The sequence below is a fragment of the Rhododendron vialii genome, chromosome 1a, assembly GCF_030253575.1.
Source record: "Rhododendron vialii isolate Sample 1 chromosome 1a, ASM3025357v1".
NCBI lineage: Eukaryota > Viridiplantae > Streptophyta > Magnoliopsida > Ericales > Ericaceae > Rhododendron > Rhododendron vialii.
In genome coordinates, this window is record NC_080557.1 from 18,244,232 (window position 1) to 18,271,826 (window position 27,595).

Consider the following 27,595-nt stretch of genomic DNA (forward strand, 5'->3'; position numbering starts at 1 on the left):
CATCCTTACACTGTCAAAGTTTTCTTTGATCAAGGATAGGCCGCTAAAATTCCGAATATGATGAATCTCTGTTCTGTTCCTATTACGTTGCAAGAGTTATACAGTGATTGGAGGAACTAGCTGTTAGCATTTGCCTTATGAAACACCTATGATGTGCCACCACAGGTAAACACGTCCTATTTGTGAGTAGGCTTTGTGAATTACTAGATGATAACAAAAATGCTAGGCTCTGATCCAGTCGTAAAATCGGTCGATACTAGTTGTAAGCATTTGTGAGTAAGCTTTGATCCAGTCATAAAATTGGCCGATATCAGTTGTTTCTTGCAAGTAGGGTAGTAAATGCTCGACTCTGTTCCATTGTTTTCGAGAATACAGTACCAGACCTTGTGCAATTAACAAGATTTACAATAGCAGTGTTGGAAATTGACTAGAATTCCTAAATTGACTAGGATTCCTTTTCCTATTTGGTTTAGGTTTATTTAGTGTTTTTCTATAAATAGGGACCTTGGGGGTTCCTAGGGTTATGGTCTTTTGTTCAAGGGCTTAGATATTAGGGTTTTGTTTATGCTCTTAGGGTTCCACCAAGGGTTTGTGTCTCCCTTTTGGGTTCCACCAGAGATTTGTCCCTAGATATCTGTTTGGTGCTTCAATTAGAGTTACGGGTATAGCCGGCTCTTTGTTTCTCTCCCCGTTTATAGTGAATCCTCTTGCTCTTTTCCCCGTGGAGTACGTTCTTGCTTTGTGCTTGAACGGAACCACGTATATCCTTGTGTTCTTGTTTATCGCTTGTTGATTTATTATATTCTCAATTTCGTGTTCGGCACAACAAATTGGTATCAGAGCTCCGGGTTTCAATCCGAGGCTTTTGTTTTCTGTTGCGTATTGTGCAATTGGTGATCGTTTCAATGGCGACTCGTTTCGAAATTGCGAAGTTCGATGGGCAGAGCACTAGCTTCAGTTTATGGCGTATTAAGATGAAGGCTTTGCTTGTTCAACAAGGATTACACAAGACTTTGTTAGGAAAATTGAAGAAGCCTGCTGATATGCAGGATAGTGTGTTTGAGGATCTCGATGCGAAGGCGCTCAGTTCGATTCAGTTGTGTTTAGCCGATGATGTGCTTCGCGAGGTCGGGGAGGAGGATACTACTGCCGGTATTTGGTTGAAGTTGGAAAGCATCTATATGACGAAGTCTCTTACCAACCGGTTGTATTTGAAGCAGCGCCTTTATACGTTTCGTATGAGGGAAGGTACGCCCGTAAAAGACCATCTAGATGAGTTAAATCGAATTATTATGGATTTAAAAAATATTGATGTTGTGATTGATGATGAAGATCAAGCCCTTATTGTGTTATGTTCTTTGCCTGCATCTTATGAGCATTTTGTTACTACCCTACTTTACGGGAGGGATACGATTTCCATGGAGGACGTTAAGTCTAGTTTGTATTCGAAAGAATTGAGGAAAAAAGTATCCGGTGAGGGTGGTGATTTTGATGCTCAGGGTTTGATGGTGCAAGGAAGAACTTCTGAGAGGGATTATGGCAGTAGAGGGGTTTCTGGCTCTCGTTCCACAAATCAGGAAGTAAAGTGTTTTTACTGTAGGAAATATGGGCACATGGTGAGAAATTGTCCTAGGTTGAAAAATAAGGATAATTTTGAAGAGAAGGTTGTTGCTGGTATTGTTGAAGAAGATTCCGACGATTCACTTATGGTTCTTTCTGTGAGTGTCGGTGATGTCTGTTCGAATAACGAATGGATTCTGGACTCCGGATGTTCTTACCACATGTGTCCGAATAAAGATTGGTTCGATACTTATGAATCGGTCAGCTGTGGTACAGTTCTTATGGGGAATAACATGTCCTGTAGAATTGTTGGGATTGGAACAATTAAAGTCAGAATGCATGATGGGTTTGTGAGGACGTTGTTTGGTGTTCGACATATACCAGATTTGAAGAGGAACCTTATCTCTTTGGGTACTCTTGACTCTTTGGGTTGGAAGCATACCGCTGAAGGTGGAGTCTTGAGGGTTTTGAAGGGTGCTCGTGTTTTGATGAAGGGTCGGAAATCGAATAACCTCTATGTGCTTGATGGTAGTACGATTGTGGGTGCTACATCTTTGGGTTCTTCATCGGTGAATTCGAGGTTGACTCAGTGTTGGGTTTTTAACTCTGTGGTAGAGTCGGTAATTAACTCCGTGTGGAGTTTGAGCAGATCTTCGAGTGCATTCGGGAGGGATGCGTTGGGTGGGAGGTGCCCGTTGGAAGATAGAGGCTCAATTTGGAGGCATGTGCGGCTGGGTTTCCTGAGTCGCGTTTACAAGGTCAAGCAGGTGTGCTTGAGCCTTACTCGTTTGTGCCGTTGGTGATGGCCCCGTGGGGGGGCTTTTGGGGGAGATGAGCGATTAAAGGAGAGGATTGCCTATAGTGTTGAATTCGATGGAATTCAAGTCAAGGTGGAGATTTGTTGGAAATTGACTAGAATTCCTAAATTGACTAGGATTCCTTTTCCTATTTGGTTTAGGTTTATTTAGTGTTTTTCTATAAATAGGGACCTTGGGGGTTCCTAGGGTTATGGTCTTTTGTTCAAGGGCTTAGATATTAGGGTTTTGTTTATGCTCTTAGGGTTCCACCAAGGGTTTGTGTCTCCCTTTTGGGTTCCACCAGAGATTTGTCCCTAGATATCTGTTTGGTGCTTCAATTAGAGTTACGGGTATAGCCGGCTCTTTGTTTCTCTCCCCGTTTATAGTGAATCCTCTTGCTCTTTTCCCCGTGGAGTACGTTCTTGCTTTGTGCTTGAACGGAACCACGTATATCCTTGTGTTCTTGTTTATCGCTTGTTGATTTATTATATTCTCAATTTCGTGTTCGGCACAACAAGCAGTATGGCATCAATAGCACTTAAGGATCTTCTTGAGTATGAAGAAGACAAGTGTTTACATCAACTGGCCGGTGGAACTACCATAGAGCTCTCAAAGACTTGGAGCCTTGTCCATATGAAAGTGCTTCAGGATCTTCCCTTAGTATGTCACTTGATGTGCAAGAACTTGGTCTGACAAATGCTTGATCTCTAGGCTGGGGCAAAATTTTATTTTACCAAAAGCGCTCACGTTTAAATTCTATCTTGGGGAATCTGCGGCTTTTAATGAGCTCGTCTCGAGTTCGTACAAATCTTTAAAATTATCGACATGAACAGCAATGAAAGCAAATTCAAATTCTGGTTTTCTTGATAAAAACACATGGACAAATAGGATCCCCTCTCTCTCTCTCTCTCTCTCTCTCCAACAAATCTTGGGTCGATTATACCACTCTCGATTGAACATCTCCTTGTAATCAATTTCAGGCCTCCTCGAGAAACCTTGAGTAACAAATCGTGTGTTGTATCTCATAATCTCACTTTATACTTCCCCTCAAACACCCACATAATTGGTGTACATGTAGTTTTTTGGCAACAGATCAAAAAATATATATATATACTTTTTTTGCATATTATAATGGAGGAGCTCTTACAATTGCAATTTCTATACAATATTATATATTTGAGTTCTATATTCGTAGCATAATTTTTATGACCAAATATGTTAAGCTTACAACAAAATCTTACAACATACTTACACGTCAGCACTGGGACCCACGCCTACCATTTCACAATTTTCTGGGTGAAATGGTGGGCCTCAATGCTGACGTGTGAGGTTTTGTAAGATTTTGCCGTAAAGCTAATATTTCTGGTGATCATGATGCATACCAAAACTTCACTTCATCCTCTGGTACAAAGAAAATATAAATAATTTAATACAGATCGAGCCTAACAGAGGAGTACGTATCACAAGAAGATCCTACAAGAAATTTACATAACCCACAGCTAATTTTCTGTTGAATATCTCAGGTGTCCGGACGGGCTAACCCAATATTTCTCACCTCCTCGACCGTTTCCTAGTCTGTTTCGAACCCGCCTCCGCTCCCCCGCCTTCCCTCCCCCGCTTTCTCCCACCTCCCTCCGCCGGCCCTTTCCTAGATGGCCTTCCAGCTCCTCGCTGCTTTAATGGGCTGCTCTCCTCCTTCCTCCGCTTCCTGCTGCCGCCTGGCTTCACCAACGGAGTCTCTTTCTTTCCATCCCCTCTCTTCATATTTTCTCGCCTCCCGCCACCACTATTACCCTCGCCTCCCCCGCTTTTCAACGGCGAATTCCTCTTAATCCTCCTCAAGAAATCCGCCGCCCCTTGCTTCTTCACCGCCGCCGCAGCCACCTCGTTCTTCTTCTTCTTCTTCTTGTCGTTTCGCATTACATTCCCTGCTTTACCCGCCAAAGAATTGGTTTTCGAATCGGGAGGACTTGTGATCGTTTGGCTGCCCTTGTTGCTCCTCGTGCTTCTCGTGCCCGTCGCGGGCCTCTCGTTCGTTTTTCGACTCTCCTCTCCCTTCAAATTCGACGAATTTTTCGCAGGTGCGTTGGGATTGAGATTCGGTTTTCCGTCTGTCGGTTGTGAAGTTTTCGCTGAGATGGAACTGCGTTTGCGGCATACCAGTATGGGACCGGAAGACTTGTCCTTCGCCAACAATGACTCGGGTTTTCGCGGGTCGGGTTTGGTTTCGAGTGAGGTTGGGTTCGATGGAGCCGGGTCTGGTGAAGAAGAATGGGATCTTTGGGTTGATTTCTGTTTCTTTACTTCTTCCAGAACGAGGTCACGAAGTTCATGGGCTGTGACAGATTCAATGGATGCTCTGGGGAAGAAGACTATAGCATTGGTGAAGAGGAGAAGGAGGTCACGGTAGAATTTGGTGGTGCAATAAGAGTAGGAACCGTTTTCGAGTCTGGTTCGGATTGTTTCGAGATCCATATGGGTTCGGACCATGTTCTTGTACTCGTCCCTGTGAATCTGCAGTTGTTCCAAACAGTTTGTTAGTTCGATGCTAAAAAAAAAAACAGTTTGTTAGTTCTTTGTGTTTTTTTTTTTGGCCCAAAATGGTAGTAGATTTAATTGATACGAAATAAGCATACATCAACCAACCAAAGAGGGTTATTTATCCCAAATAGAGACAATAATCGGGAAACCGGGAAGTCTAGATTCACAAGCTTTTACCTCCAGAATCTCACAAACTAACATGGCGATTCCTTGATTATTAGCCATCATCAACCTCTTAGACGAAAATGTTGGCATCTAGGATAGCTGGCAAGCCCTCGCAACCACGGCGGGCACATGAAGCATTCCGACAACTGGATCCCAAAACCAACGAATGAAACCCTCAACAAATCCCCCGAAAACAAACCAATACAGCTTTATTTTCACTAGATCTATGGAGACAAAAACCTGGGGAGGACAACACCGGATTGGGGAAATCCAGCCGGGAGAAAGACTCATGGCAAGAAATCGGAGAGAAACGCTCCACAAAAGGGAGGAGAAGAACAAAACAAAGAAAATAAAACCCCCATTATTCGGTCTTCACAATCAATGCCAACATCAACAGATCTGCCGATAGACACCGTAAAACAACGTTTGCTAGAGAGGACGACGGCTGAATCTAACTCGAGGGATATGCAAGAGGAAGTTCTGGAACCCTAAAGCAACCTCCCCCAAAGGGGAACCCAAAGTTCTTGAAAAGTTTCGAGAAGAGAGCTATAAATTATAAATAATGAGGGCTAAATAATATAAAAAGATTTTACTCGTAGTTATAAATAACATTAAACTATTTAATAGATTTTCTTTTTTTCTCCCATGCATAGGATTCATACCCGTTCGTTTTGGAATTTTAGATTTGAATTTATAGATAATAAGTGTATAGAAAAATAGAGTAATGATTGGAGAGAAATAGATTAGTGATTAGAATCCAAAATCTAAAATCCCTAAACGAACAAGATCTAAATACAAGTTGGTTCTCGGGGAAAAAACATTCACTGTATTAAAAAGGCACAGTATTCATATGTGAGTCTTTTGGAGAAATTTAATATAGGGGGAAAAAATAAGGGAAATGATTTTGCCACACCATTTTTTAATAATGCCACACCCTGCAAGTGTATTTTTGCACCAAAAAATACACTTGCAGGGTGTGACATTATAAAAAATGGTGTGGCAAAATCACTACCCAAAACTAATCGCTCTTATTAAGATTTGCCATTCATAAACTTGCGAGTGGTATTTTATCAATTACCAAGCTTGTGGCATTTTGATGAGGCCCACGATTTGATATTATTCACCGTAGTTTTACAATTCACCAAGAAATCAAAACGCTTTTTGAATTTTTTCATGTTTTGTTCTTATTCAAATTTTTACTTCGTATTTGTTAGTTTTAAGCTATGCTTTTATGGATAATTGATTCATCTCATCAAGACGAATCGAAAAGTAAAAAATCACAACTTATACCCAAATATATTTCAAAATATCCAAGACAAATTAAGCCCAAAAAGTCAAATACGAAATTTTTTTTGAATAAGAACATAATAAGAAAAAACCCACGAATCTTAGCGAAACAAGCAACTTTTCTCCGTGAGATCAAAAAATAAAATCTTCTCTCCTCTGCGTTTCCAAGTTTATTCGATATCCTTTGCCAGCCCAAGTCATTAGGCGGAAAAAATAAACTATAATCCATGACCATATCCATATGCACTCAATCAACTTAAAGTAAATGATTCCGCAACAACCTATACCTTGTCATTTGGAAAGGAATACATTTATTATTTCTGACTAACTCTTAAGCAGACAGAAACAAGTGGGTCTCACTACTTTTTTTTTTTTGGTAATCGAGGTGTCTAGGCCAACTTACGTGGACTTCAATTAAATTCTTAGGGAATACTAGCACGAAAATCCACCACCACGGCCCCCTACTTAAATCATGGTTTGCTTTCGGAGGGGATCGAAATATCGAATCCTGCCATATTGCAAGCGCAAATTTGCCCTCAGCACTGGGGCAACTCATAGCCGGGTGTCTCACTACAATTGTCTATCAATTGAAAATGTGACAACATTAGTGGGACACTGCGCGCAGTCTATTTGATATCCTTTGCCAGCCAAGTCATTAAGCGGAAAAAATAAACTTTAATCCATGACCATATCCATATGCAATCAACAATCTATACCTTGTCATTTGGAAAGGCATAAATTTATTACTCTGAATAACTCTTAAGCAGACAGAAACAAGTGGGTCTCACATAATGTGCTCTCACTACTTTTTATTTTTGGCTAACCGAGGTTTCCGGATCAACTTACGTGCACTTCAACTAAATTCTCGAGAAATACTAGCATAACAACCTACCACCACGGTCTCCCACTTAAATCATGGTTGCTTTCGGAGGTGATCGAACCTTGCCATGTTGCAAAGGCAAATTTGTCCTTACCACTAAGGCAACCCATGGCTGGGTGTCTGACTACTTTTTCTATCAATTGAAAATGTGACAACATTTGTGTGACACTGTGCGCAATCTACTTTTTATCTCGATCTCTAGCAAAATGTAGTAGGGTGCAACATATGAAGGTCTCACATCCCTCTTTGTGTAATTTAAGTGATTCCATTGACTCCTATTTAATCACTTAGGTTTTTCGAAAAAACATTTAACTTTGGGAAATTCTTTTTGCACGACAGTAAAAATGTATCTAAAAGGAGATGTGCGCGATGAAAGTTTTCAAAATCTTTTAACAACGAATTTTCATTCCTAAACGTACAAAAAAACAAATACAAACGATGATGATGAACATTAATAATTGAGCTCATGCCTCGGGTAGCTAAGGTAAATTTTTTCTGCCATTGTCGAGTACCCTATGTTCCGAAATGATAGCTCACGACGATAAAACGTGCAATTTTTGGACAAAAAATAATGTACTTCGTGCATGATATTTTTGAATTTGTTGACACCAAATTAAAGAACTGTATTTTTCTCTGTTCAATCAAAGAACTGATTAAGATTTTTAATATATTTAAAAACTGTGCACGAAAGTAGTAACTATTTTTAATCTGAAAGGGAGGCAAGTAGCAATTTACTAACGAATGTGGCCCATAAGCAAGAAAGAGGCATCTATATTAGGGCCGCAATCCGGTGCACTGTGTATCGAGGGCCCACGGCGGACTGCACGATGATTTTCCATTCTGGTATTTTTTTCTTCTTCTTTCTTTTATGTCAAAAAATAAAGTTGCACTCTAAAACTCTATGAAAGTACCTAAATTCTATGATACCCTATGTTAGGATAATCTATCCACCCTAGGGTACCCTACCCTATAATAAAAAAGTGCATCCTAAAATCTTATAAAATTGCCTAAGCCCTAAGGTACCCTAAAATAGACGTGAGACTTTACAAAATTAATAAGTGGACTTGTGGGCTGGCGAAGTTCACATAATAGTATATATAAAAGAAGTTGTTTGGTCTAACTCTGTATTTCGATTTTTTTTTTTCATTTAAAATTATTCTTGTTCTGCATCAAACTTTTGTAGATTATTAATATTTCTTAAAAAGAGAAATTAAAAAATATGAACAAAAATAGGAAAAAATTAGAGAAGTAAAAAATAATCCAAAATGTTTTGAATAATTTTTTCTTTGAGAACTTTTTAAGGTTTTAATCATAACTTTTTACAACTCTCGTCGATCCGAACAAATAATTCACAAAAAAAAAAAAAATTTGATGCAAAACTTACAAAGAAAAAAAAAAGAAATGATTTTGTTACTCTCTTTTTTGTTAACGCCACTTCTCTGCAAGGTGTATTTTTGCAGGTGAGTGACATTAACAAAAAATAGAATGGCAAAATCAGTAGCCAAAAAAAATTGAGTAAAGACAAAAAAAAATTCCAAAAGAGGCATTAACCCATTCTCGAAAGGAAAATATGTACTTATTTTTTTAGAAGACAATTTTAAGTTCAAAAATCATGTGTTTACGCAAATAATTTTTCTATCAATATGAATCTTGTTTGATAGATCTCAATAATACGGCGCAAAAAAAATTGAAAAACTATTTTTCATTTACATTTTATTTGAGTTTGAAAATGTGAAATAAATACCTATTTTTTAAGAAAGTGTTCTGGAACGAGGCCAGGCAAACTACCTCTTTATCATGGAAAAACTACGACGCATTAATGTTCGTAAATCTTACCTAGATTTGCCATTACAGACATGGTTTGGGCCTTGACTTAGGTGCTAGTTGGTCCTCTTAAATTCAAAACCTCTTAGTTGCTAATAACTATTGTGGGGCAATCCATTCGAAACTTTAGATAGTTATATTCACTAGGAACTGTTGTCTGCTAAAAATTCATCAAGATGCACATAAACTAACTGAGTTATGTTAAGCTAGAATATCCAATCTAATCCTCTAATTCAAAAAGAGCAATGAATTAATTAAAGAATTTTTACTTTTGAAATTCAAAAAGAGCAATGATTTTCACACTTTCCGTTTTGATATATATATATATATATATTGTATTCTTTGTTTTCTAGTGCAACTTTTCTATGTGATTATTCCACTACAAGAGAAGAAAATAAGTGCATGTATCAAAAAGGCAGTGTAAAAATCATCTTCTATCAAAAATCAAAAGTGCTACACACACAACGGTTGTGTAAAACACAACACACAACTAAAATACAATAAAATGTATGAATAGTGAATATTGTAAAGATATCATCATTATCTTTTCAACGACTCCAACTTTATGAATAGTGAATTTACATATTAAAAGTTATAGAAATTTTTATTAAAATACAATAAAATGTATGAAGGTCATGCTTGGTATATAAATTTAGTGTCAAATGCTCATGGGGATAAAAATGGGATTTGAAAACGTAAATAGTGAAATGGAGGAGATCCTCCATATAATTAAATCTGTAATGGAGGAGAAAACAAAGGATGAGTTGGAGTCACAATTTGCTCCAAATTTGAAAAAAAAATAAAGCATGCATTGAAATAAAAGACTTATTAGTTTTGAAGTGTCCTGAGAATAAGAAGTCGACTCCTAGAACTTAGAAGGTTCAGAAAAAAAAAAAACTACTGGGAAATTTAAACTACCACGAAATGCATTAAAGTAACTAGCCGTGTTTCACATTTCAAAATAAGTACTTAAAAAATAATAATATATTTTCAAACTTAAAAATAATAAATTTATTAAAGTAACTGGCCGTGTTCCACATTTCAAAATAAGTACTTAAAAAATAATAATATATTTTAAACTTAAAAATAATGAATTTATTAAAGTAACCGGCCGTGTTCCACATTTCAAAATAAGTACTTAAAAAATAATAATATATTTTCAAACTTAAAAATAATGGGTTTACGAAAATAATTTTTAAATTTTTTTTATAGGATTTAATAGATCTTATCGAAATCTATCAAACAAAATTCATATAATATATTTTTTGATTTCAGTAAGCATATTATTTTTAATCTTGAAAATTAAAAATAAGTATTTTTTTAAAGGGAATAAACTGGAACACTACCTAAATGCAAACCGAAATGGAGTAGTAGTTCTCGAATTTCTTATCTTATCGAGCTTGACTATAAGTACTGACCACAAGGTCCACAACTATACCGACGGGTAAGCGGGGCTCACACCGAATTTCGCACGGATGATTCGAGCTATTTAATAATTTAAAAAAATTGAGTGGGCCTGTGAAATATCAACTGAATTTGATATGTGTAGGTATTCAATCCAATCTTTTATTTTCTCATTCAGATTTCATTAGATTGAGCTGATTATTCACAAGTTCATTCAATTTTTCTTTTAATTATTATATAAACGACTCGAATTATTTGCACGGAATCTCAAAATGAGCCCCCGTGCCCATACGTTCAAACCCCATCAGTCCTGTTAGCATTATAGTCAACTGTACGCATAAAAAGTCCAATAAATAATCCGAAAAAATTTAGTTATATAAACGACTCGAATTATTCGTTCGGAATTTCGGAAGGAGCCCCCGTGCCCGGAGGCGGGGGCTGCTGTCTCCTTGGGACAGCAGCGTGCTGCTGGGCTCAGTTTCTGGGCCCATTCTGGTCTCGCTCCGATGATCGGAATCGTTCACTTTGTAGAACTCGTCGAGTAGAACAACTATGCAAAAAAATCAGCTTAATTGGACATCGTTAAGTGCCTGATCGGAACCTTTTTATGTTGAAAAGAATGGACCCGAAACACTGGATCAAATCCACTGTAACCCATGGACCGAGAGTTATATGGGCTCTGATTAGGCATTTAACGATATCCAATTAAGCTGATTTTTTGCGTGGTAATTCTACTCGACGAGCTCTACAAAGTGAACGATTCCGATCATCTGAGCGAAACCGGAGTGGGCCCAGAATGGGGCAGCCGTGCTGTCCCAAGGGGACAGCAGCCCCCTGCTTCCCCCGTGCCCATACGTTCAAACCCCATCAGTCCTTTTAGCATTGTAGTCAACTGTACGCATAAAAAGTCCAATAAATAATCCGAAAAAGTTTAGTTTACCTATGAGCTTAAACTAAAAATGGGAAAATACAAGAAGTCAAATATACTCCATTTCAGAAAATAATACTGTATCATTTCCCAACTCTTTTGCACAGATTTTGAAAGAGATAAGAGGAAAATAGTAGTATATCTTACGGAATTATTTATACCGTCGGTGAAAATATTTGTTTTTTTCAAATCAATTACAATATTGCGCAATGTTATCATGTTTTATTGATTGAGACCACTGTTTTATAAAGTGGCATAATGTAATTGATTTATAGAAAATAAATATTTACACCGGCAGTGTAAAAAATTTATTCTACGGTATATCTTTAAATTTGGACCATTATGTCTATTACCACATCCACGTCATTAGCTTGTTATTTACCGTTTGATCAACCTCGTATCTCAACCATCAAATGATATTTTTGAGGTCCAGCGTGGTCCCGATTAATGTCCGGTCAATGATTAACCACAAAACCGATCAACGGTGCATATTAGATCACGCTAAACTGATGCACTCTGGAAAATAGAACGACAATAGTACTGGATATTTACCTGGTATTCAAGCCGGCGCTCAAACATCGAGCCGTGTTTATGCGATCGGATAATATCTAAAAGCCCAACCAACGGCTCTGATTTCACGCCTTCCCTTTTGATGGTGGCGGGAGACACCACCGGCTTGCCACCACCGGAAACTTCCTTCTCACGGCGTCGTTTCCTGGTCAAACTCGCCGAGCTCTGCACGTCGCTGCTCTCCTTCACCCCATCCTTCGACCCCTCTACCGAGTCTCGTAACCCGGCTAACTCACCACCTTTCTTCTCCCGACTCACCTTCGCCGCCGCCGCTTGTTTAGCAGCCACCGTGCTGGAGCTATCGTTGTAGGAGTCCTCACTGGCCGGTTTCGAGTCACTCGAGACCGGATCCGGCTTGAACCCACTGGTCCCCACCGGTTCCGGCTCTGCACGTCCTTCCAATCCGGCGGGCCGGTTCGCCGTCGAGCAAGACTCGTTGAACGATCGGTTCTCTCTGTCGGAGACGTCGCCGACGGCGAGCTCCGGCGCCCTTGCGTCATCGTTTTTTTCATTTGCTGATCTCTCCTCCAAATTCTTTCCCAGATCTGGTTCTCCGTCGTCGTTTTCGTTCTCCTTCAAGCTCCGTTCGCGTTCTTCCTCCAAGCTCTTCACCTTCAGCTGTAACGACCTGTTGAATAAGCAGATCGGGCTCTGTCAGATCCAGACGTAAATTACTTGTCGTTATTCCACGTAAAAAATAACTCGTAAATTTCTATTAATATATCTAAATAATCCTAAATAAATATATCTGTTAATTATATTTATACGAAAAATTTGAATTTTAAGAGCACGAGGAGATTAATTTACTGGATCGAAAGATCGTATCGGTGAACCTCCTGTTTAAGCTCAGAAACTCGGAGTTTTCGCAACTCCTCGAGCCAGGGAATAGTATCGACGACATCGTCGGTTTCTTTTTCCGTGAAACGGCGTCTAAGGTCGTCGTATTTGTTTTTGCAGACTTGGGAGGTGAAGAGGAGAGAGAGAGAGCTTCGAGCCTGTAGTTCCATGGCGACAGAGCCCCAGTCCTTGGTTCCGTGGCGCTTCACGGCGCACGCCAGCAACAGCTCTTCCCAAGTCGTCCATGTTAATTCCGCCTCCGAAGGCATGATTTTTGCAGATTTCAGTTTATTTTGTTCAAACAGTATCAAGTCCCTCCATGCCTCTGTATTTAAAAAGGGGTAGGCGAAGTTTATTAGGGTTTTCGTCTCTCTCTCTCTCTCTCTCTCTCTCGTCGTCTTCGTTTATTAGAATCTTTTTTTTACCATTTCATTTTAATTGATACTCCGTATTTTTTAAAATGTTTGAATGGATAGTAGAGTAGTGGTGTTTCACCTTCGTTGCTAGTAGTAGTATGTATGTGTGTCTGGTCTTCAGCACGAAGCTCGTTTCGCGACTACTCTCAGGCGTTGTTTATTTGGAAGTAATTTGTTGCAATGCCCTCCAATCATAGGTGGGCATAGGATGCTAATTTTGGGATGAAAAACTTTTAAAATTAATAATCAAAATGTGTCCGTCAGCATTTGATTATTCATTTAGTTTATAATCAAATTTAACAATCTCTATCTCTACATTGATTATTTTTGCATTCTAAACCAAAAAAAAACCCCACAATACACAATGCACATTTGTCCAATCACAAACGAGTTTCAATCACACACCTGACCACACCAAATTATTCGTCTCGATGAGACGATTTCAATGTAAGGTGTTTTTGAGTTATTGAGTTTTAAGCTTGGTTATGGAATGTGTGGAATTTGGTTCTAAAAGACTTGTAAATTTAGTTATTACAATGTGAGGTATTTTTTTAAGCATTGTTGTTAAATTTATTTATTCACACCCATTTGCTTATTACAATGGGGATGCTATAAGGTTTTGGAAGTGTAAACAAGATCTAGGGATTGTGTAGTGCGCAATTTGAGCCATTCATTTCTCTTTAGATTTCAAAAAGTATTACTTTCTTTGCGTCTAAATAAATGTCTGGCCTGCAAGCTTAGGCTTTAAAAAAAAAATCATTCTTTTGTTAAAAAATTTAAAAAAAATCACAACTTGAAAGAACTCATCAATATCGATTGATTTGTGGAAAAAAATTTAATTTTTTAAACAAAAGAATGCATTTTTTTAGAGACCTAAATTTGCGGTTCGAATATTTATTTAGGGATAGAGGAAGTACTTCTTCTTTTTTTTTATACGCACGGAGGAAGTACTCAATTAGGCATTTTTAGCGAAATTGGACCATTAAAAGTACTTTTGAATCTTTTATCTCTACAATCAGTGATCTAAATTTCAAAAGTATCTTACATGTAAATACTTTTAGTGCTCCATTCGGCTAAATAAGCCAACTAGCTTATTTTTTTGTCATTATTCAATTTTTTTTTTGTATTTGTTAGTTTTTCGTCAATTTTTTGAGAATTATTGTATCGTCATGACGAGAGGAATCTAAAAGGTAAAAAATTATGATCGAAATCCAAATTTTTTGAAATAAAGAAGAAAAAATTTGCTTATTGGCTTATTTTTGTCTTTATTCAAAAAAATTAGGTTTCGATCGTAATTTTTTACTTTTTAGATTCCTCTTGTCATGACGATTCAATAATCCCTAACAAATTGACGAAAAACTAAGAAATACGAAATTTTTTTAAATAAAACCAAAAAAATAAATCAGTTGATTTATTTAGCCGAACGAAACCTAAATCTAGGCCACTAAGAACACTTTTCATACGGTTTGAATTGTGCACGACTAGTGAACTCTAGGTTGCCCGGTTCCGTGTAGACTAATAAATCTTAGCTATGTTTGAAATACCCTTGAAATTATTAATATATTGAGAGAATTTGGAAGAAAGAACTGCAGAAGCACACCCGTCCTCTTACACTCCCTTTCATTGCGATACGACTAAATGCCCGGGATTATAAATTTTATATAGTATTATCCCTTTTTTTGCAACTTATCAATGTGAATATTATAGATATTTTTTGGGTGTTTTTTTTTTTTACCTTTAAGAGCATCCAAGTCACACTAGCTTCTTTCCCCCAAAGCTATAGTAACGAGCCAATGCAGTCAATTGGCCACACATCAGCCTCTTCATTGGTGGGGACCACTTGTCAAAATTTAAAGTTTGCAACAGTCCATCTTTATCTTAGGCGAGTCACTATTCATCCGTTAAGGGTATTTTATTAGTTTCTAAACTGGTACTTTGTCTCTCCCACTTCTTCTTTTTTTTTTAATTGAACCCGTAGGACGCATTGCGAATTCTAAAACAGTCCTTACTGACATCGAATTGAACTAATTTTTTTAGAAACCTATAAAAAATATTTTAAGAATGAACGACGGTTCGAATCATCTTTGTAGGATCCATAATAGGTCCCGCAAAAACTATCAATTTTTTGCCCTTTTGTTGTGCCCCAAACACGACTCTTGGCAGGAAATATTTAATTGGGAAGATAGTGAAAGTAAACAATATTTTTAATGGAATAGCTTTAATATAGAGAGTCTCATGCAGTAGATATTTTCAAAAATTATCAATTTTTTGCCCTTTTGTTGTGCCCCAAACAAGACTCTTGGCAGAAAATATTTAATTGAGAAGATAGTGAAAGTAAACAATATTTTTAATGGAATAGCTTTAATATAGAGAGTCTGATGCAGTAGACATTTTAAAAGTGGGTAGCTAAAGTAATAAAGTGAGTTTTTAAAGTATAATTTGGTCCAAAATTTAAAGAGTCTGATGCAGATGCTCAAACGAGACATTTTATGAATAGTATGACGTTTGTATCTCCAATTATCAATTTTTTGCCCTTTTGTTGTGCCCCAAACACTACTCTTGGCAAGAAATATTTAATTGGGAAGATAGTGAAAGTAAACAATATTTTTAATGGAATAGCTTTAATATAGAGAGTCTCATGCATTAGATATTTTCAAAAATTATCAATTTTTTACCCTTTTGTTGTGCCCCAAACACGACTCTTGGCAGAAAATATTTAATTGAGAAGATAGTGAAAGTAAATAATATTTTTAATGGAATAGCTTTAATATAGAGAGTCTGATGCAGTAGACATTTTAAAAGTGGGTAGCTAAAGTAATAAAGTGAGTTTTTAAAGTATAATTTGGTCCAAAATTTAAAGAGTCTGATGTAGATGCTCAAACGAGACATTTTATGAATAGTATGACGTTTGTATCTCCAATTAGTAGATCTTAAGTGACGACATTATATAACCCTTTAGATATTTCAAATTTAAACTGGTTCCTTGGAACGTTTTTGGGAGATTCCAAAAACACCTTTATGAAATTCCCATTTACACCAAAATCCTCATCATAAAGGTTTTTGTCGACGTAAATGTAAAGCTGCAGTGGGAGTACCAAAATATTTAGGGGATGTATTTAGAACGAACCCTTCTATGGCCACTGAGTTTGGGTGCATCGTCCGGCAAGCGAAACCCACTTTGAGTTCCGTACGAAAAATTTGAGCTGTTCAATAATTTTAGAAAAATAAAAGAGTGGCGCAAAGCAAAAATCAGTTCAATTGGATGAGTGTAAATGCTTGATCTAATCTTCCCATTTTTCATTCAGATTGAACCTGAAATCTAAATAAAAAATGAAAAGATTGAATCAAACACTTATTAAATTCAGCTGATTTTTATTGGGGTCACTCGATGTTTTTTTAAAATTATTTAAAGGCTCGAATTTTTCATGCAAGACCCATGGTGGGTTTTGCGTGCCAGTCATGCCGCTTAGCAAGTGCCTCTTCACTAGTTTCGTTTCCTTTTGTAGGGCCACTAGCTCGAACCAAAGGTGGTTGCTCTAAACGACTACAGTATCAGAATTTGATTAATTAATTTACTCTTTTTTTTTCATTTTCTTTTAGTGTCGTCTTTGTTAAGTTTCTTTGTTCTTCAAATGAATATGAATCTAAAACTCAGTGCAGCCACCGTCGGTGACTTTACCATTTTCCGATTTAGAAGAACACTTTTGTTGGATTTTACGAGTTCGCCATTGGGGCCTTTTGTCGTTTCGTGACGGACTCTTCTAACTAGCCCGAACCCGTGACTCGATCCATATGTTGAAGGCAGTGAGTAAGGTGGGCTAAGTAAGAAAAGGGCCATAAGGCCTTGGCTGACCTAAATATCCAGGCTTCGAAATGGCCGTGACTTCAGGCCCATCTTAATAAGTCACCGGCCAATCTACTTTACGGAGACGGAAGTACCGAACCAGAATTTCATATACGAAAGGATCATAACCATAGTTACATAATTCTTCAAAATAGTTTCACTCGCGCTTTCGATTCTCGTTCTGCGCTCTTAATATTCGCACTCATGAACTTCAGTTGTTTTGGAGGTTTTTAAGACACGCTTTCCGCCCGCCCGCTCTTTATGTGACTTACTTAGGTCGTAGCACAACTAGGGGCGGAACCAGGAATTTTGGTTAGTGGTGTCAAAAATTAGATTCATACGCAATATATTTTTTCTAGACACAAGTCCAAAAATCACTAAATTAAAAGGTTAATTATAAGATCGATATGCACTTATAATTCATTTTTGCCTCATAATTGGCCTCAAAAGACTTGTTATATTTGAAAAATAATACATATAGTCTCATTTCTAGCACTATCAACTCTCGAAAAGAAGAAAACGCTTGGGATTTCTATGTACTTAAAAACAAGTTGGGGCAATTTAGAGATTTTTTATAGGGTCAAAATAGCTAAATTATGCCTATTCCTATGAAAATTTGGGATCAAATTAGTAAAAATGGGGTAAAAAATATACCTATCCCAAGAGAAATTAGGTAGCCAGTGGGGTTGGCCGTCCTCCCTTGTACCCATGTGCCTCCGCCCTTGACCACAACAACAAAAAATTTAACGTACAAAAAAAAGATTTATGTTAAATTAATATTTGGTAAAATGAGAAATTGAGGCTATTGGTGAAATTTTCTTTTCATGAAAGAGAGATGAGTTCTGGGCTTGTTGTCATAAATGAGAAAAAAACGTGTGGTAAAGTGGTCCAGATTTGTAACTCATATTAAAATTCTTTTGTATATGACAAATTATGGGGCCCAGCATGTTGACGGTGTATTTGGAACCTATGGAAAACAAAAGAAATGAAAGTAAAATTAAAAAAAAATTCCTATGGTTTAGAAAGAAAGTGTGAGGAAAAAAAAAAATGTTTTGGGCACAGTACAATTTCATCACACTTTTCTTAATAATCTAAACGGAAGAACACTGCTATGCAGGTGGGAAGACTCGAACTAACATGCAAGAGATGTGACCAACTCAGCTAGCCCAATTGATTTTTCTCTAGTTCAATTGACGACCCAATTTAAAATATGTTGGTCTCAGTATTGTAGGACTCCCAATTTATTTAACTCTTTCCGTCCTAAGTATAATTTGAATCTCTTCTGAATAATCGTGCAATTTTTTCGCTGAAATGATAACTGGCTTATGTGTATAATAATATTTAAAATGTTTGCATCATTTAGAAGATTTCAATTAGTTGTTGACATTGGTCCGAAAAAAGTTTAATAGTTCAGCATGAAAGTACTTTATATTAAAAACGACACAACATTTTATAGCTAAAATTAAGGGACAGGGGATTTTTTAAAACGTCCTGGTGAGTCAATTTGAAGATGTTTTAAAAAAAAGGTAATTTTAAATTCAAATATAATAAAAATAAAAAATAATATTTCAATTTTTTTTCAACCGTTTAAAAGATCTTAATGATTTTTATCAAACAAGATCCATATTGGTAGGAAAATCATTTGAGTAAACACATAATTTTTGAGCTTGAAATTACATTCTTTTTCTAAAAGTTACTTTTTTAGGAAATTGGAACGCCCCGCATTGCCTTATGGGCAAGGACATATGATGATGTCTCAACATCACCACGTGTCCTTGCCACTGCAGCAATGAATAATCTTTGCGATTGGAGAGAAGTTAGATTCTTTTTGTCATCACACTTTTGCCCCTTATAAAGTAGTTAATTTGGTTGTCTCATTTTTCTCCTCAGTGATGACCTGAGTTCGAGTTCCACGGAGAACATGTTTGGGGTTCAAGGCTATGAATTAGGGGTGGCAAATTGAACCCAAACCCATTAAGAAACCCAAACCCATCTATTAAAAAATAAACCCAACCCAACCCATTTATTAGTTGGGTCAGAATGGGTTGAGGGTTCAACCCATTCAACCCATTTATTAATTGGGTCTTAACGAGTCCACGTAAATGACTCAATAAATCACTAATATACTCCCATTAAAAAAAAAAACCCTCCGACATGTAATGGCAGATTGCTTTTTGTGAATTTTTTTTTTTGATCCGCGCTTTTCGTCAAATTTACTTCTGTCTCTTTGCATCTTCTCTCTCCTACTTTAATCTCTCTCTCTCTCTCTTTGAATCTCAAAACTGTCTGTCCCTTTTTTCTCTCTTCTTCCCAAATATCTCATCGTCATTTTTTTTTTTGGAATTGTAAATTTTATCTTTTCATCTTCAAAAAACAATCACCCCTTGAAACTCATAATACTGAGAAAATGTGCAGCTTAAGTGAAGATTGATGAAGCACATTGAAAATTGGAACTAATGTTTTTTGTGTATTTATTGTCCAGAACTTTTTTGGTGTGACGACATAATTAATTTTTCGCATTATATAAACGAAGCTCACGACAACACTGTTTTTTTTTATGATCAACAAAAAATAATTTCATTAACTCATAAACACAAAGTTACAGCGATAATAGGAGCTTGGATACACCGGCCTGACCATCCAAGACCCTCTTCTCCAAACCACACGGAGGAACTGAAATAGGCCCAACAGGCTGAGCCTAAATTAGAAATACACCCATTGGGACAAGCACACACCTAAAAAGGCCTAAAAACCCAGATCAATACAATTCAGCACAAACCCAACCCTAAACCCAACCAATGAAAGGGGGAAGTGAAGCTTTCTTTCTTTGTAATTAGACCAATTATTGTTATATAGGGGTATTTTAGTCATTTAGATTTACAGGGGTAATATGGTCATTTTAGTGTAAATTGGTATTTTAGTCATTTTAAATTTTAGTATATAGTATGTAATTGGGTTAATGGGCAGGTTAGGTTTTATTTCAAATAAATGGGTTGGGTTTGGTATGGGTAATTGAACTAATAATCAATGGGTTCTAAATGGGTCAATAATCCATTAAAATACCCAACCCACTTGCAACTTACCCATTTTGGCCCAAACCCGCTCATTTGCCACCCCTACTATGAATACCTCTGAATCTTCCGTTGACTAACATACTAATATCTAACTAACCTCCGCTGATGTATATCGTATAAAAAAGGAAAAGAAAAGAGAGTAGTCAATTCTCAATTTGGGGCACACGTACTGCCGAATCAATTGGACTATATTAAAAACTATTCAATGAGGGACCAAATTGATGGAGTACTTTTTAAACTTGTTAGGATAAATTGACAAAGTCATAATATACACAATGTAATTTAATTTCTATTTGTTGAACATGTATTTGTCTGCCGATCCCATTTATTTGTGCTCCACATCGTCCCTTTTTTGATCCTCTCATTAGTGGATTTTCCCATCCCTTAAGTTCCATTTGGTCAGATTTAAGGCTCCATTCTCCTCAACTTTTTTGACTTTTTGGTTTTGTGTATTTTGTTCATCTTTTCTGAATTTTTGTTAAATTTGCATAATATTTTTTGGATTAACTATTCATCTCTACAAGAGGAGTCTAAAGAGTAAAATAAATTATAATCAAAAGAAAAAAAAAGTTCACTAAAGATGAGAAAATACCAAGCAGCTGTCTTTTTTGTCTAAAGTATCATTTTATATTAATTTTTCTCGGTATTTTTGAAGTGTCGTCGAGATGAATGATTAACTCCAAAAATTACAACGAAAAACTCAAAAAAAAAAAAAGTAGCGAAAAATAAGAAAATACCGGAAAAAGTTTTAAACAAAAAATTCAAGAAGAATGCACCCTAAATGTTTTTAAAAAGGTTACACATGAAAAGAGGCTAACGTATTTTTTCTTGTAAAATAAAGTCTCAGTTCGCAAGTTCTGTTTTGATCAGCAATTGCCTAGATGTGGTTATAATTGTGCGCCCCATGGTTTTAAATCGCAGTATCAGAAAATGTAACGGTATCGGTGATGTGATCATATATCGGCTAGTATCAGACTGTATCGGTTGATATGTATGTAAATAACGGTATCAAATGTCTGAAATTTTGTTATGTAAGACCTATATGATACATAACCGCTTTTATTTAAAACTATGGTGCACCCTATCTATTTCTCGCACCATGTTGACCTCCTTCAAGCCTTACAACTAAAGTTAGGGACAGAGCAGTCTACGCAAGTTTTGGCAAATGATTGTGGTAATAATATATCGTATGGACACATAGCTACCAAGGCTAAAGCATCTGATATTTTTTTTTATTTGTGAAATCTACCCAATAAATGTCAAAATTTCATGTATCTTCAGATGAGAACTTCATGAGTGATGGAACTCTTGACACTGCTATCGATTGGATACCGGGCATGAGAGACATGCGGTTGAAGGACCTCCCGAGCCACCACCGAACCACCAACCACGTCATGGGGGAAGAGGCGCAAAATCGCTTGAAGTCTCTGGCGATCATCTTCAACACCTTTGATGAATTCGAACAAGAAGTTCTAGAGGCGATTGCGTCAAATTTCTTCCCCCGCATGTATACAGTAGGACCACAACACTTGCTATGTAGAAGGCACGTGACTGATACTCAAATCAATTCAATAAATCCAAGCTTATGGAAAGAGAACTCGGAGTCTCTCCGGTGGCTAGACCGAAGAGAGCCTGAATCAGTCATGTACTTGAACTACAGGAGCGTGACTGTAATGAGTGGGGAACACTTGAGAGAGTTTGCCTGGGGCCTTGCAAATAGCAATCACCCATTTTTATGGGTGGTTAGGCCTGATATTGTGGTTGGGGAATATTGCCTAAAGAACTTTTGGAAGAAACTAAGGATAGGGGTTTGCTAGTGAGTTGGTGCCCCCAAGCCGAAGTGCTGTCACACCGATCCGTTGGTGCATTTCTGATACACTGCGGGTGGAGTTCAATGATGGAAACAGTATGTTAAGGCGTGCGGTAATCTATTAGCATTTCTTTGCTGACCAACAAGCGAATTGTCAGTATGCGTGCACGAATTGAGGGATCGGAGTGGAGGTGGATCATGATGTGAAGCGCGAAGAAGTTGAGGCTCTTGTCCGGGATATGATAAAAGGGGAGAAAGGGAAGAAATTGAGGAGCAGATCTGAGGAGTGGAAGAAGAAGGCTGAAGAAGCGACTAATGTTGGCGGATCATCTTACAGTAACTTGGATAGATTCATTAAGGAGGCTATGCAGAGTAAGGTGGTGTTCCAACTAAACAAAATGAAGGTTTTGGAAAAAGGAAGGTAATTTCAAGCCCAAAAATCATCTGTTTACGCAAATAATTTTTCTACCAATATGGATCTTGTTTGATAAATTTCATTGAGATCTTTTATACGGTGCAAGAAAAATCAAAAAATTATTTTTCATTTTCATTATATTTGAAATTGAAATTGAAGAAAAAGAAGTTTTAAAAAAGGAAGGTTACCTGGAACACCCCATAACTAATAAATCTAGGGAATTGATTTTCACACTATCATTTTATACGAACGAGAATTTGGTCCCTACTCCAGCTAATAGTCCTTGGGATACCTTTCTACTTTTTTGAATATTTTTTTATTTTTTAGAAATTAGAAGCTCAAAACAAATTTCATCGCTACTCTGCTACAGATTTCCTTTTCTGTGTTTCAACTATGGTAGCTTATTTTCCTCAAATTTTACCAAATCAAATTCGATCCAGGGTTGTGTTTAGCCTGCATAGTTCCCGTTTTTTTTTTTTTTTTTTGATATTAGGTTTCCGGGTCAGCATACTCGCACCTCAACTAATTCTGGAAGCCCAATCCCATCGTCCACTTGCAAGGAACCTAATTAAAGTCGGAACAATTGCTCCGTATGGTGCCCCAGTGGAGCCTGTTTAGTTGATTGGAGGTCCAATTAGTTTTTTAATGACTGAACCCTCCAATCAATTTGAGAGAAGCAACGTTTTATTGAAGAAATGTGCATTATAAAAAATAATTGAGGTTTCTTTTGTAAATTTAAAGGGGGAAAAGACAGAGAGAAAGGAGGTCATGAGACCTATATTTGGAATTATGGAGTTTAAGCATGAGCTTGTTTTCCAACAAACGCAAGTCTTAGATGCAAATCATAATGTTTGTCACATAATTTTGGTCAATTAATGACATTAAACATTTGATTTGTCACCTCTTTGTCTGCACTTCCCACAAATAAATGAAAACCGGCTAGCGCGTAGGTCTTTTAGCTAGCCGAATTTTTCCCAAGATCGAGAGGAAACTATTAAAATCATTCAAAACCTAAAAAAGAATCCGGAAGTACATAGTCCATTTTAAGGACTTAATCCTCTATGTTCTCATCTCAGATAGTCAGATTTCTTTTTGTATAAAGCATCTACAGGGAATGAGTGTAATGAATGTTAGTTAGTTTTGGCGTAACCGATTGTTACTTGCACATACCTCTGTCCTCAGGAGACTCTCTCCCACCTTCTTTTCTTTCTCTTCTTCCCTTCACTTCTGTGCTCCATCTCCACCTCTGTTGCATCTTTTCCCCTTCCCTGCTCAGTGTTTCCCCATCTTTCTCGCTTGTACTTCATCAATTTTGGCATCTGAGACCTATTATGACCCTTTGCCATGAGATTGTTCACCTTCTTTTGGCGCTTCATCAGCAGCCCTTAGTCGGCTACTAGATGGGAAAAATGGGTCCTTATGCGAGATAAATGTGATCCTACCTGCAACCCCATCACAGCTGCCATTCTTGGCCGTTTTCCAGGTAGAGTAAACTTTTGGGATGGGAAAGGACAATGTTGCATTCTTGAAACCATCCAACTGAGAATACTGACACCAGCAGCAGTGGTTGTCGGAGATAGAAGCCCTACTCTTTGTTTGCTTATACTGTACTCCAACCTGCTCTTGTTCTCACGCCCATTTCCTTCATTTTTGCTCTCACATTTTCTGCCTCATCCCACCTCCCAAGAGAGAGATAAAGATCAGCAATCATCACATAATAGCCCTCGTTTTCTGGGTCAGCTTCAATAGCATGTTTTGCAACCCTAATACCAAACTCAGCATTGTTGTGTATCTTGCAAGCACTTAACAACGAACCCCAAATAACCCCATCGGGCGCTATAGGCATTGAAAGAACCAAATCTTCAGCTTCGTGCAGATTTCCTGATCTCCCAAGGAGATCAACCATACAAGAATAGTGCTTCAGATTTGGCGACAGAGCATAGTCCCCCATTCTGTCAAAGAAGCATTTCCCTTCTCCAACAAGCCCTGCATGAGTACAAGCAGAGAGAACTGCAAGAAACGTAAGCTCATTTGGTCTGACGTTTGACTGTTTCATCTGCTGGAAGATTTCTATTGCAGATTCTGCATCTCCATGCATTCCATAACCAGAGATCATCACATTCCAAGAAATAGCATCTTTTTCTTTAATTGCATCAAAGATTTTCCTTGATTTGTCAAGCTGCCCGCATTTTGCATACATATCAACCAATGCAGTGGAAAGAGATATATCAAGCTCAAATCCTTCATCCATGGCATAACCATGAATTTGTTCTCCTTTCTCTAGAGATGCAATATGGGAACAAGCAGACAGAATGGTAACCAGTGTTGCTACATTAGGCTTGAAGCCTGCTGAGACCATTTTATCAAAGAGACCTAAAGCATCAGTAGAACGCCCACTATGACTGTAAGATGAAATCAATGTGTTCCATGTGACAGTATCCTTCCGTGCCCGACTGAATATCTTCCATGCAATGACTGAGTTTCCACTTTTACCATACATGTCTATAAGCGAATTGGCAATGGAGACGTTCTCATGCATTAAACTTTTAATCACGTAACAATGAAGTGACCGACCTAAACGGGTTGCCCCCAATCGTGAACACGAAGAAACCACAGATACCAGACTATTTGAATCAAATTCAATACCTAGATGTTGCATTTCTGTAAACAGTTCTAAGCACCTTGATTCCTGTCCTACCTTACTATACTCAAAAACCATAGTATTCCATAACTCTTTGTCCCTGTCTCGTACTCTATCAAAAAGCTTCTCTGCAATAGAAAAAAGTCCAAACGTACAATACATTGACAATAAGGCATTTTTTACCATCTGATCAGTTATATAATTGCACCTCAAGATTATCCCATGAAAAACTTTTCCTTCGGAGACCCTCATTGAATTACCAAACCCCCGAAGCAGACAACTGATAACAACTCCATCGGGATATACTCCAGTAACCTGCATTTGCCAAAATAGATGCAAGCACTCGGAACTCCACCCATATCTTGAATAAACACTAATAATTGACGTCCATGATATAAGATCCTTATGATCAACTTCACAAAATGAAAGGTAAGCTTCCCCAGGAGTCCCACACTTAGCATACATAGACAAAACTGATGATTGCACAACATTTGTAAACACAATTCCAGTCTTCACCGCTAATCCATGTAAGCATTTCCCTTCTAACAAAGCACCCAAATTCCCACAAGCTTGAAACCCACCTTCTAATGTTCTAGAATTTGGCCTCTCCCCATCCCCACGAACCCTATGCATTTCACAAAGACGCTCCAAACCCTTCTCACTCTCGTCATTCTGCACGTACCCAATAACAAGCGCGGTCCAAGCAACCACATCCCTCATTGGCATTTTGTCGAACACAAGAGCCGCATCCTCCACACAACCACACATCGAGTAAAAGTAAATAAACGAAGACCCAACTGCAGAATTACCCGCGATAAACCCAAGTTTTGTAACTAACCCATGTATTTCCATACCCCTTTTCAACAACAACAGCTCAGCACTAGAAGAAACAACCAAAGGAATTGTGAAATGGGTTGGTAGAATATAAGACGTTCGCATTTGGAGGTAAAAATCAAGGGCTTTTAAGTAACACCCATTGGAGAATTGGGATTTGATAACAGTGTTCCATAGAAAGGCATCTTTGGATTGAACTGAATGGAAAACTTTGGAGGAAAAGGTGGGTTTGTTGAGAGAAGCGTAGAGGGAAATGAGCTTTGATGCTAAGAAGGGGTTGTTAGCGTGGCCGCTTGTGATAATGAAGGCGTGGGTTTGGAGGAGGGATTTGGGGTCTGGGATTTGGTTGGAAAGGAAGAAGGTGAAGTGGGAATTGAGGTAGGGAGTTGAATTAGATGTTGAAGATGTGGATAAACAACGTGTGTAGAGGTGATTTGGTTTGAATCGAACCATCCGTCTCCATTCTGGTTCTACCTTATGTTGTCACGCAAGAAAGAGAAACCTAAGCGGTTTCATCATCTTCTCCCCGACCAACGCCCAACTTTTCTTCCTTTCTTCTTTCTCCCAGGTTCTGAATTTCATCCGGTCAAAAATCTCCATTTTTTTCCCCAGTTTCTTCCAAAAAATAAATTAAGGCTTTTGATGTTTTTCCATTTCCTTTACCAATGTATGAAATAAATTTTTTAAATCATCATACCAAAACAAAAGGTTCGAGAGGGAACGGGACAGCGAGGTCTTCGTCCTTGTGTATTTTTCCCTCAAATTTTTAATGGGTTTTGCAAACAAAACAGGGTATTGTGTTTGTTTGGAGAGAGTAAGATGTGGGAGGTATACACCTAGTTGCCTTCGAGAGAGCCATGTTCAATCACTGGGAGGGAATGATTTTTTCCGGAGTGAAACGGGCGTGTGACAGAAACGAAGATGACGACGGAGATTTTCTTCCGTTTTCTCCTAACTCCGCCCAGAGGAGGATAATATGTAAATAAAGTCATGTTCCAGAAATTTTTTTAAAAAATAAATAGTTTATTTTATATTTTTAATTTTAAAAATAATGTAAATAAAAAATAATTTTTTAATTTTTTTGCACCGTATTAAAGATCTTGATAAGATTTATTAAACAAGATCTATATAGGTAGGAAAATTATTTGTAAAAACACATTATTTTTGAGCTTGAAATTGCTTTCTTAAAAAATAAATATTTATTTTACGTTCCGGAACGGAGCCTAAGTCCGAACAAGTTCGGATATCAATATATATGTAACAGATAATAATTTATTTTCACAAATATCAATACACTTTTTTTGAATATCAATACACATTTTACTTATTATCTTCCGCCCTTTTCGGTGATTACCATTTTCCTTGAAAATATTCCTATTTTTAGAGACCACAGTATCACCCAAATCGATAGTTACCCGAAATGGAATCGCAACAATTTGACAAAAAAAAATCGCAAAGATTGGCACGTTTTTTAATTGATTTTTCCGTTGTAGCCAGAGAAATGCTACGGATAAAAAAAATTTACCCCGAAACTATCCCGAAAAGATCAACTAGTGGTTGAGATTCACTTTGATGTGTGTGACCCAATCATCAAAGTGATTCTCAACTACTGATTGCTGTTTTCGGGGTACTTTCGGAGTTAAATTTTCTTTGTACCTAGCATTTCCCTTGTAACTATGGTTTTTTGGTTTAGACGGTTTGGTTTCGGTGTGAACATCAAAGTTTGACGGGATTAATAGTGGAGGGATGTAATGCTACATAATTTCAG

The 27,595-nt window shown here is 37.5% G+C and overlaps 3 protein-coding genes across 3 annotated transcripts; 1 reads left to right on the forward strand and 2 right to left on the reverse strand.

Moving 5' to 3' along the window:
• Positions 1-3,704: 3,704 nt before the first annotated feature.
• LOC131318149 (uncharacterized) lies at positions 3,705-13,194 on the reverse strand. Its single transcript, XM_058347956.1, has 3 exons — positions 12,764-13,194; positions 11,939-12,584; positions 3,705-4,871 (listed from the first exon to the last, which is right to left on the reverse strand). Exons 1-3 carry the CDS (start codon positions 13,060-13,062, stop codon positions 3,909-3,911), a joined length of 1,908 nt encoding a protein of 635 aa, XP_058203939.1. The 5' UTR covers positions 13,063-13,194; the 3' UTR covers positions 3,705-3,908.
• Positions 13,195-21,198: 8,004 nt separating this feature from the next.
• On the forward strand, positions 21,199-22,970 carry LOC131329028 (linamarin synthase 2-like). The gene is made up of 5 exons (XM_058362065.1): positions 21,199-21,301; positions 21,409-21,797; positions 21,934-22,033; positions 22,115-22,309; positions 22,846-22,970. The coding sequence occupies exons 1-5, from the start codon at positions 21,199-21,201 to the stop codon at positions 22,968-22,970; spliced, it is 912 nt and encodes a 303-aa protein (XP_058218048.1).
• Positions 22,971-23,571: 601 nt separating this feature from the next.
• Positions 23,572-26,424, reverse strand: LOC131318155 (pentatricopeptide repeat-containing protein At4g39952, mitochondrial-like). Its single transcript, XM_058347961.1, has one exon. It carries the CDS (start codon positions 26,278-26,280, stop codon positions 23,953-23,955), a length of 2,328 nt encoding a protein of 775 aa, XP_058203944.1. The 5' UTR covers positions 26,281-26,424; the 3' UTR covers positions 23,572-23,952.
• Positions 26,425-27,595: the final 1,171 nt, after the last annotated feature.